The 11763-nt window shown below is 29.3% G+C and overlaps 2 protein-coding genes across 12 annotated transcripts; both read right to left on the minus strand.

The window, feature by feature from the left end:
• Positions 1-4419: 4419 nt before the first annotated feature.
• Positions 4420-6952, minus strand: SIG4 (sigma factor 4). 11 transcript variants are annotated; one of them, XR_016521183.1, is made up of 5 exons: positions 6547-6952; positions 6083-6295; positions 5631-5771; positions 5243-5482; positions 4420-4760 (listed from the first exon to the last, which is right to left on the minus strand). XR_016521183.1 is itself a non-coding variant. In XM_068642938.2 (5 exons), exons 1-5 carry the CDS (start codon positions 6814-6816, stop codon positions 4482-4484), a joined length of 1104 nt encoding a protein of 367 aa, XP_068499039.1. In that variant the 5' UTR covers positions 6817-6942; the 3' UTR covers positions 4420-4481. The 11 variants fall into 11 exon arrangements, 6 of the variants coding, with proteins under 6 accessions (XP_068499039.1, XP_090158885.1, XP_068499040.1 ...); XR_016521181.1 differs by having other exon boundaries at positions 4420-4747; positions 5268-5482; positions 6547-6944; XR_016521180.1 differs by having other exon boundaries at positions 5268-5482; positions 6547-6943.
• A 747-nt stretch (positions 6953-7699) lies between these two features.
• LOC137834764 (uncharacterized) lies at positions 7700-11547 on the minus strand. The gene is made up of 5 exons (XM_068642942.2): positions 11230-11547; positions 9738-9815; positions 9267-9366; positions 8810-8952; positions 7700-7972 (listed from the first exon to the last, which is right to left on the minus strand). The coding sequence occupies exons 1-5, from the start codon at positions 11527-11529 to the stop codon at positions 7763-7765; spliced, it is 831 nt and encodes a 276-aa protein (XP_068499043.1). The 5' UTR covers positions 11530-11547; the 3' UTR covers positions 7700-7762.
• Positions 11548-11763: the final 216 nt, after the last annotated feature.

The following is an 11763-nucleotide window of genomic DNA, read 5'->3' on the forward strand; positions in this document are numbered from 1 at the left end:
TTAAATTTTGTGTTCGATATGCTATAAATAATATTGAATATCGAAATTTATAACTCATTTATATTTATCTACAAATCTTATATCTGAATGATCATTTATTTTATTTATATAAGTTTTTCCTATAACTAAATCGGATTTGCAAGTTTAAAATTTTATGATTTAATTTATCGATATAAATATTTAGAAAATAAAATTTTTTAAACCATTAAAGACAAAAACAAATATTTTACATCATTTTATTTGGGGATGAGACTTGAATTGATAGAGAGAATCAACTAAATTTGATTTTACTAGTAAGAACCATAAAATGTTTGGTTTTTTTATATTTATATTTTTTTACTTTAACATATATATACATATATATATATATTAATTAGACATAAAAATAAATAAAAAAGTTATGCACGTTTTTTATAAATAAAAATATCATTAGTTTTATTCTGCATTTTTTTTTCCATTTTTTGGTTGTAATACTGTGGCTATCAAGTCATTTAGTTATGTCATCTAACATGTAATTAATTTATCTAACGTAAAATCCCCTCATATTTTTCGTAACCTATGTTTTAAATGTTTTTCAAAAAATTTAATTTCAGTTCCTCGATGTTTATTTTCTTGGTCCTTCGTCTTTTCATGAAATTAAATTTCAAATGAACAAAGTCTCTAAACTTTGTTATAATTACTTTTAATCTCTCTCGTCAAATATCTTACTATTTATTTGTTTATTTGAAATCATAAAAGTAATATCATGCCAAAAATATTGTTAATATATAGATAACTACATTGATTAATACTTACACAAAAGGTAAAGTATAAATTTTATATATTACAGTAATTGTATTACTTAATGATCACAAAAAATAGAGCTTCTATTGTTGTAGCTGGCATTTGTACTTTTTAAGTTTCTACATTGATTGTTTATTAGTTCATTACAATTTAGTTTCGTACAAGTAATAAAATATTATAATATTCTAATTAATACAATTGTTTAAGGGTTATATGTTAAAATTAAATGCATAAGAAATATAGAACATTTAATATATAAAATATTAAATATTACAAAAGAGGTTTTATAAGTAGGACATTTAGGATTAATTATGTAACTTAATAGTACAACATAAATAAAAGACACAGGAATCCAGATATACATAATATATAACCCTAACATTTATATTAAAAGTTCAATAAATAAAAAATTTATCTAACTCGGCTAAAAAAAAAAAACTAATTACACTAAAAAATGTTACTCATTATTCTCTTCTTGTTGGATGTCATTAGAACAATAGAGATTAATAATTGAATACATAAACATTCATTCATGTTATTATCCAATAGTCATCTACACAAAAGTAAGATACAATTATACAATTTTGAAATGTGTTTACCTTTATTCAAGAATCAATAATACTCGCACAAATGATGACTCTCATCTAGTATGTAGTAACTACAGTCGAATAACTCAGCTTGTCCATTACACTGAAATGAGAAACAAGTGAAAAATTTTATTTACATGGAACTTTTAAATAAAATAATTATTGCATGTACTAAAAGTTGTCTAACCTTAGAGTACATGAATTGCAATGATCTTATTATGCTCCCTCCACTTAAAATATTTGTGTCACAACTCTAGTTATAATAAGGACATGTGTTAAATCGAAATACACTTATACTTGTCCAATGTGACGAAAAATAATAAAGTTACCATTGTAAGTTTTTCATTTCCTAGTTGGGTTTTCTTTTAAGTGAACAAAATCACACTATTATGTAATTCGTGGATATAATTAGAAGCATCTATCAATGAAGCCTACATTGAATAATAAATAATTAGTTATATAATTAGCATAATTAAAAGAAATACAAGTTAGAAAACTAACCCTTCAATTAATAGATCCAAAAAAATGTCTTTGTGAGTCACTCATTTATGTTTGCAAGTATTGATAGATCTAGACCTTTGTGTTCTCATATTCCAGAATGGGTTAAGACTTAACATAATTTCTATAATTTTGTATCATTTTGAGTCATTATAATATCATCAATATAAATGAAAAGTAATGCTACCCCTTTTTTTCTAAATATTTAGTAAACAATGGGTGATCTTCTTGACTTTGTACCTTTTGTGAATCTTCCAAACCAAGCTTTAGGGATTGTTTTTGTCCATAAAGAGCATTTCACAGTCTACACATTTTATTTTTTCACTCCTTCAACTCCAAGTGGAATATTCTTGTAGATTCCTTCTTCCAGGAGAAAGACATTTTAACATGATATTGTCGAAGTTTAAGGACAAAATATCCTTACAATATTCATTTTAGCAATTGGTGCAAAAGTCCTGTTCCATATATACATCCTTATTTGGAGTTCCAAAGATACATCTTCGTGGATGATTAACACCTATTTATATCAACAAAAGACTTTTTTTCTTGCCATCTAAAATAGTTTCTTAGGATTTCTCATCCATATATCTATTTTTTAGTTGTGATTATTGAAAAGTATTTGCTAGTCACACTTCCTAAACTTCTATTTATGTTACTCATTATTCTCTTCTTGTTGGATGTCATTAGAACAATAGAGATTAATCATTGAATACATAATAAACATTTCATTCATGTTATTACGCAATAGTCATCTACATAAAAGTAAGATACAATTATAAAATTTTGAAATGTGTTACCTTTATTCAAGAGTCAATAATACTCGCACAAATGATGATTCTCGTCTAGTACATGATGTAGTAACTACAGTCGAACAACTCAGCTTGTCCATTACACTGAAATGAGAAACAAGTGAAAAATTTTATTTACATGGAACTTTTAAATAAAATAATTATTGCATGTACTAAAAGTTGTCTAACCTTTAAAGTACATGAATTGCAATGATCTTGTTCTGCTCCCTCCACGTAAAATATTTGTGTCACAACTCTAGTTATAATGACATGTGTTAAATCGAAATACACTTATACTTGTCTAATGTGATGAAAAATAATAAAGTTACCATTGTAAGTTTTTCATTTTCTAGTTGGGTTTTCTTTTAAGTGAACAAAATCACACTATTATGTAATTCGTGGATATAATAGAAGCATCTATCAATGAAGCCTACATTGAATAATAAATAATTATTTATATAATTAGCATAATTAAAATAAATACAAGTTAGAAAACTAACCCTAAATCCTAATTCGTGGGTATAATTAGAAGTATCTATCAATGAAGCCTACATTGAATAATAAATAATTAGTTATAAAATTAGCATAATTAAAAGAAATACAAGTTAGAAAACTAACCCTTCAATTAATGGATCCAAAAAAATATGTATTTGTAAGTCACTCATTTATGTTTGCAAGTATTGATAGATCTAGACCTTTGTGTTCTCAGATTCCTGAATGGGTTAAGACTTAACATAATTTCCATAATTTTTTATCATTTCGAGTCATTATAATATCATCAACATAAATGAAAAGTATTGTTACCCTTTTTTTCTAAATATTTAGTAAACAATGTGTGATCTTCTTGACTTTGTTTGTAGCCAAATCCCTTTGTACCTTTTGTGAATCTTCCAAACCAAGCTTTAGGGATTGTTTTAGTTCATAAAGAACATTTCACAGTCTACACATTTTATTTTTTCACTCCTTCAACCCCAAGTGAAATATTCTTGTAGATTCCTTCTTCCACGAGAAAGACATTTTATCATGATATTGTCGAAGTTTAAGGACAAAATATCCTTACAATATTCATTTTAGCAATTGGTGCAAAAGTCCTATTCCATAGATACATCTTTATTAGTTGTGATTATTGAAAAGTATTTGCTAGTCACACTTCCTAAACTTCTATTTACATTGTTCTTTCCTTTATTCTTTTATTGCCAAAATGCCCTTTTATCTAAAAAAATGTAAACCCAAAGTCCTATCTTTACACTAGACTTTGGTTGTCCTCTCCACCCCTTCTACAAATTTTATATATTTCTTTATTAAAGATATGGAAATTTTACCTTTATTTCATTGCATTGCAATTCTATTAAACTTAATTGTTTATATAAACTATTTTTATCAGATTCTTGATTTTATGTATTCAAAATTGAGGTATGTTTTGTTATTTTTTGTCATTCTAGAAAAATACCCTCCCACAATGTTCTAGAATGGTCCTTTTTGGAGAGAGCTTCAAAAAGCAATTTATGATTCTCTTCTGGAAAGTACTTTTCATAATCATTGCAGAAAGTGTTTGTGGAATTGTCCCAATGAGTAGTTTTTTCCCCAAAAAAGAGAGAGTGGGTTAAAGGGATGAGTTGATTGATTAGTGTAACTCCCATGTTGAAAGGTTGATACTTTGGTCATCAGTCTCTACTCATATGAGAAGAGAAACAAAAAAGACTGTGAAGGGTGATACTTGTTTTGGTTCTTGAACACTTGGTTTAGCACATATCACATGCATGTTTCCTAAATCATTGATTTTAATTTCTTCTTTTTCAGTAATGTTTATGACCAAAATGCTGTTCTATACAAGATAGAACTTGAGATTATCTATGATACTGGTTTGTCGCAATTTTGACAATGCAATTCCATTAATCTGTCTGATTCTCTCCCTTGACAGCTGCATCATTCCTCCTATCTCCTTGAAAGTCAGAGGGGTCTCTCCATTGAGTCCATAGTACAATGTCACAATCTCTGCTTCTCTCTTGCTAAGTGTGTTAAGAAGCTTCATCACTTCCTGCTTCATTAGTTGCCTTTTAACCATCTTCTCTGGAGTCATGTCCTCTGGCCCTGGTATAATCTCCTGATCAGAGTTTTGATGAACAAGTTAAACAAATAAGTACACTCTTCAATCCTAGTTTTTAAATTTAAGTTTGACTTAAATTTAAATTTGTAAACTGAGTTAGCAAAATTAATTCAAATCTAGCTTTTAAAAATAGATGTTTTTGGACAAAGTTTAATGTGGAAATGTAAACCAAGTTTGTATCTGAGTCTGCAAAAATGTTCTAAGTCTAGCTACTACAAGACTGAAATTTCAGACTAGTAAAATGTGCACTCTAAATCTAACTTAACCTTATAAAACCAACTTATAAGACGAATTTTGCATCCATTTATATATTATGAAATATTTTTATCTGTGATCTTCAACTCAGACAAATTTTAAGAAACAAATATATTTTTGAGAATATTCAGACATGTCATAAAACTGAGTTTAGGTCCCCAGCTGATTGGGAACACCAAACGGAAAACCAATCAGTAGTTGATCAAATAAGTTATATAACTTACATATGAAGTGAACAAGTTATTAGACCTGAAGTGTCATGTGGCCACAATCAGTTACAACTTTGTCCAATGAAATTGGTTTTCTGCTCTTTTCAGAAACAAGCCTAATGGTGGAAGCCTTCACATTGAGCACTTCAGCAGTTTCATCGTATGTGGGTTTTCTCCTCAGTCTTGAGCTCAAGATATTGTTGGCCTGAGCAACTTTGGCCACCATCTCACTCTTTCCACTCTGTAAATCACAAACTAACCAACCATTCACAATAACTAGTCCACTTCTTAAGTCTTACTGTGTCAAGAGCTGCTTTAAAAATGTCATGTTATGCTTCATAAACTAATTTGTTACTCAAACACTTTGGATGATGAATAAGACCAAAATGAATCAAAGCCTCACCGGTAATCTCACTAATCTGGACTTTCTGGCTATAGCTTTTATCATGGCTTGCTTAATCCACCAGTAAACATATGTGGATAGTTTATATCCTCTTTCTGGCTCAAATTTCTCTGCTCCTCTAAGAAGTCCAACGGTTCCTTCCTGGAAAAATAATTTAGCTTACTCATTTAATTTAGTTCCCATATGTGTAGGAGATTCTGAATTTGGTTCTAATACACAAAAACTTATCAAAACCATTCATGTGTAGAGATCATATTGAAAATTATTCTTTGACACTGTATTATAAAGAAATGTAACTATTAAAAAATGAACTTTAAGTCTAACTTAACCTCATAAAACTAGCTTATAAGATGAGGTTTGCACCTACTTATATACTATGAAATGTTCTCATTCTAGTCGATGTGGGATCTCCAACAATAACAAATAGTGAAATACTAAAAATGAACATGCACCTGAATGAGGTCTTGAAGGCTTAAACCTTTGCCTAGATACCCAGCTGCAATAGAGGTAACTAATCCGCGATAATCATTGGCTAATCTTTCTTTAGACTCTCTTGCATTGCACAATGCCTTATCCAGACTAAGTAAGGACATTATTGGGATTGCAGAATGCTCTTCAAGCCCTTTGGTTATTAGCTTAGCAACTTCACTCTTTGCTCCCTGCTGCTAGTTATTATGCAATACACACAAACATTATGGTTCCTTTTGAAATGAAAGTCACCATCAAAATTTCTAGTTGTAAAAACTGTTTTATTTTTTTATCTAAAAACATTTATGAAAAAGCTTTTCATACATATTTTAGATATGTTTTTCCAACCACAGATGTGTAGTGTAGAGTTTATATAAAATTGAATAGGTACATAAACAGAAGAAAAACATCTTAGAAAGAAAATTATGCTGCTAAACAGTGTTCTTACTTGTGGTGTTTGTGTTTTATCCGAGGATACCCTGAGATCTAAACAAAGTTCTGCTTCTTCCCTTGAGCTCAAATACCAAGATTTTCTAAACCCAACTATGCTCCCATTCTCATTGTTTCCAATAACAGACACCTCTGTCTGGACAGAAGCATTGACCAGTGTAACTGCTTCTGTTGATGTATCACTGTTGGTAGCAAACTTAGTAGGTTGAAGAGAATGGTGCATTGGAAAGGAGGGAAGGGAAGAAAGAGACATGTTGGGGATGAGCATATTCTAGCTTAGGCCATGGAACAACTGGGGCAGATATTTCAAATTTAGTTTCTGCTGTGTGGGGCAAGATGAAAGGCATGAAAAAGTATCTACTTTTGTGGATATCATTCACACAATTATGCAGTGTGCTATAGCTACCATGCTAGGCCAAATTATTCATAATCACATTTGTCTCTTCTGTTCCCAAAATATGGCAGCTTAAAATCAAATAAATGATTAAGTATATTTTAGTTTCTCAAAAGTTTCTCAAAAGAAATAAAAAATGTTAACGTTGAAAATTAGTTTAATACTATAATTAAATTATAGATCAAGATATATAATAAGTTTTGTTGACTTTTAAAATAATTATTTTAAAAACTATACCGAGAGCAATTTGTGTGTAGGAGGCATTTTCTTTGTAAATTCAATGACTTGTAGAAGCTTATATAGTTATTTTTTTCTCAAACTATCTAATATTTTTATGAATTGAGACAATTTATGTGGTTTGATATCATCATTGGTTTTGTACATATATTAAAGTATTTTTTAACCGCAAAAAATGAACCACTAGAAAATTTATAATTAAAATTGGCATGTCACATTAAACCAAAAAAAAAATAATAGGTGACAGAAAAAAGTTGAAGAGCTGTGAGAGGTTAAGAGTAAGAAAAAGAGAATACATAGCAGCCCTCCTTTATCAATCTCACAATTTCTCAACAGACACTTACTGGTTCAAAGTTTCAAATTCATTTTAGTTTTCACCCTTCACAGTGCTAAATCAAACTCAAATATGGTTTCATGTTTCAGTTTTCAAAGACTAGTTTTCTAATCCTTGTCCTAATTCACAGAAAAGATAAGTTCGAAAATGAACTGAAGGATGAATAGAAGATTTCAGCACTAACAGTTTGGATAAGGAGCTCTTATTCTTACAAATATGAACTTAGTATATAACATTATCAATTACATTCTAGTCTGACTTATGTAGGTTATGGAGGATATACAAAGATGCAGATGATAAGAAAATACAAACTGAATAGCTTAGTAAATCCAATCCTGTTGCGATGGTAACCATTTTGCTTCTCTCAAACATCTTTACCAAAAGAATCATGACAATAACATGTCCCACCTTTGTCTTCAATTCATCAAGTGAGCATATTTTCATCCACCTAGGCCTCTCCTAAAAAAGATAAATAATATATTCACTTTCTTTTCCAATATATAAGAATCATGTCAATTAATTAAATGGAAGTTGGATAATATTTAGCATTGAATGATGCTAGAAAATGAAAGAAAGCTTGCCAATAAATATGCATAAAAATGAAAGATGGTGGATTAAGAAAACTTCATTTTGTTTATTGATGTTGGTTGTTTTGTGTTGAGATGAAGATATTTGATTGGCTAGATTATAGGTTTGTATGATCAAATCTTTCTTAATTTAATATTGATTTATAGATTTTCTTATCTAGCTCTTGTAGGAGTAAAATACTATAATAACAGTGTATCTGTATACAAATAATACATGACTGAAAATCATGAAAATCATAGAGTTTGAATTCTATTTTTCAATTTTTTGTTGGATCTCTTGGATACAGTCAGTTGTATGCTAAAGCAATGAGTGCAATTTTAGTATTTTTGAAATTGCAACTGAGAAAAGGCTATAATCTTCTTTGGATATAAGTGGTTGAATAGCTTTAAATCATCTAAGCAAGGAAATTTTTACTCACATTTTAAGGGAGGGAAAACATCCCAGGATTTCTCTTGGTGAGATAATGTACCTGATTTCTTAAATCTTGTAATCTCTAGATAGATTTTCTCTGCCACATTATAAGTTTTCTTGGTAGGTTTTGGCCTATGCCTTTACTTCCTTACATTAACAACAAGGTCACTGACTATAACTTTTCTCCATGTTATTTTTCTTACACTGAAAATACTAAGTTGCTAAAATTTCCTAAATAAATGTAATTTGGATGTTCTTGATTATAAAAATATAAAAGAAGTGTGGTATAGTTATTACCTTCATAGCAAACATTCCAAACAAAGAGGATCCTGTAAGGGCACGGTCTACAGTAGGTGGAACATCAGGAGGTATATTGCTTATGAACAAACCGTATAAGCCCATACCAAAAATCAACATAACTGTACCAGCAAGATAAACATCTGCAGCAGCAAGTCAAAATGGCTAAGTGCAAGTAGTAAACATAATCTTATCTGAAATTGAGACCAAACACAGAACCAAAAAAGGGCATGAAAACATAATTTCACTATACAATTTGAATGAGGTATAACACCTTTATACATTTGGAACTATGTAGTTTAAGGATGATTTAAATGTTTTTCTCTGATAATGTTCCAGAAAATCTTTAAGTGGCTAACACAAGTTTGATAATTTAAAGCAAAATATAATACTTTATTTGTCTTTTTCTTTGATGTTTTGATGATCCAAATAGAGTAAATACAAAGCAATAAATTACCAATTGCTTCAACCAAGCGCAGAACCATCTGTCCAGTGTGAACTCCTTTAACACAGCTTGTCCAATAGACTTTGTATGCATCAATAATATAAATACAACCCTAAAATGATACAGTAATGTTTGTCATCATCATTAACTGCAAACTCAATTATATGTTTAATATCTGAAATTTTATATAAATTTGATTTTAGCCTACCCATTTTTTTTATCAGTTCCTCAGTTTTAATAAATTAATTAATTTCTAAATATACAATACAAAATATAATTTATATCTTAAAATATAGAATCTAAAATACAAAATTTCATTTCGAATAGAATCTAGAATAAACAAATTATAAATTTTAATTTCCAAATTTTATAATTGAGAATGTTTTTAAATTTTACATTCTGAAATTTAAAAAAAAATATTCAATAAAAATGTCAAAAGATAATTTAGGTATTAGAAAGATGTAGGGTATTGAGAGAGCTTACATTTAGAAAGCACAAGAGTGAGCCTGCCAAGGACCCTCCAACAGCAAATAAGGCCAAGAAACGGAAGTCGAAAATCACCTGCTCAACATAATCAAAAACCTTTTAATTACAAAATATCATATTTCTCATTAATTATAATCATTTTCTAAAATTAATTTTACATAATTAAATATATGAAAAGAAAATAATAATAATTCATTTTTAGCATCTTCTTTTAATATTATTTTAGATACTTTTTAAATTTACAATAATTTTATTAATTCTAGTTACACATGGTTCAACATTGAAACTTTTAAAATATTGAAATACATGTATGTATCAGGATATAAATTAACCTATATAAGAAAAAAAAGGTACTAACTTAACATATATCGAAGAAATCCATTAATTAATGTAATTGAAGGTCATGCATTAATTAGAGTCAGGATATTCTAAAAATATTGAAAAAAATAAAAAATAGTTGAAAAAAAAATTAAAATTATTTACTTTCTCTCAAAATCAAAATCCCTAAATCTCTAAATTTATTATGGTTCTTTTCTCTCTTTCACTATTTTAGGTTTTCAATTAATTTTTTTTTTCTACTTATTAATGTTATTTTTAATTCACCAGGTTCCGAGTTTTGTCAAAATCATAATACAATTTGGGCAATTGCTTGCTCCACCAAATCACTCACCCAATTATGGGCGAAAAGACGAAAATATCCTTAAAAAAGTACCTTCCAAAAATTTTTTCAAAACACAATAATTTCTTCTGAATAAATTTTTTTCATAATGTATTATTTTCAGTTCTAAATTTTTTTATCCGGAATGAGATTTTGATTTTTGTTTCTGGAAGACAATAATCTTTTCTAGATCTACTTTTCTAGAATGCATTATTTTTAATTTTGGATTTTCATTTCGAAATAAAGGTATTTTGGAATTTTCAATTTGTGTTGGGTGCAGGGAGTAATTGCCTTTACGAAATAGGATAATGTGTTTCTTTGAAAAATATAAATTACTAAAAAATTGTTGGTTTATATGAAGAATATAATAATTCTTATTTTCTCAATCTCCACCCTCAAATGCAATGGCAATGGTACAATGAAAGAGTGTATTTTTGTCTTTTTCTTAATGTTAGTATGGAAGTGCAATTAGTAATAGCGGGGTGTGGGGTATGCAATAATGAGAATATGGAGTACAGGAAGAAAAAACCTTATTTTTAACTCACAAACTCGAATTCCGTTGGCCCACCAGCACTTAGCCGGATCAGACCGAATAGCACGTTTTTAGTGATATAAATTTTGTATGACAATTACTTCTTGCACCAAATAAAATGGAATAGGTAAAAATACATTTTGTTTGTATATATAACGTGTTAAAAGAAAATTTGAATCTAATTAGGATATAAAAAAGCATGATCCAAGTTATTTAAGAAGATTAGGTATAAATTAGAGTAGTTTTTGTTGGTATCTATGAAAAGGCTAAGAGAGAAAGAGAGAAAGGTGGAGAAATACCCTTTCAATGGAAGACTCGGTGGCTCGAACGAACCTAAGGAGGGGGCTGCCGTTGGGGCTGGCGAGCGCGTAGTTGAAGTCGGGGTCGGGGGGGCGAGAGGAAGAAGGAGCGGTGGCGGCGGAAGTGGCGGCGGAAGTTGCAGAAGAAACAGTCTGCGGTGATTTGGATTCGTGGGAGGAAGAGCTTAAGGAAGCTTTGGGAGATGAAAAATGAGGGCGAGGATGGAGAAGAAGAGAGGGAGAAAAGAAGGAGAAGGAGTTGCAGAAGAGAGCCATTGAATTCAATGATTGGGATTCCATTTTAAAATATCCTCTTCCTGCATATATATCATTGCTAATAATTCAACTTTACTGTTTCTCTGTATTTTTTACACAAATTAATTATTTCATCTTCCTAAAACATTATTACATAAACAAAATCTTTTTTCCTACCACTTTATCTCATAGATTTTTTTTAATCGGCATTTTGTTTAGATATCAACACTTTTTGTATTTTTTTTAAAAAAAATTGACGTTATTTTATTACGGTTTTGG

The sequence above is a fragment of the Phaseolus vulgaris genome, chromosome 5 (genome assembly GCF_051622355.1).
Source record: "Phaseolus vulgaris cultivar YP4 chromosome 5, ASM5162235v1, whole genome shotgun sequence".
Lineage (NCBI taxonomy): Eukaryota > Viridiplantae > Streptophyta > Magnoliopsida > Fabales > Fabaceae > Phaseolus > Phaseolus vulgaris.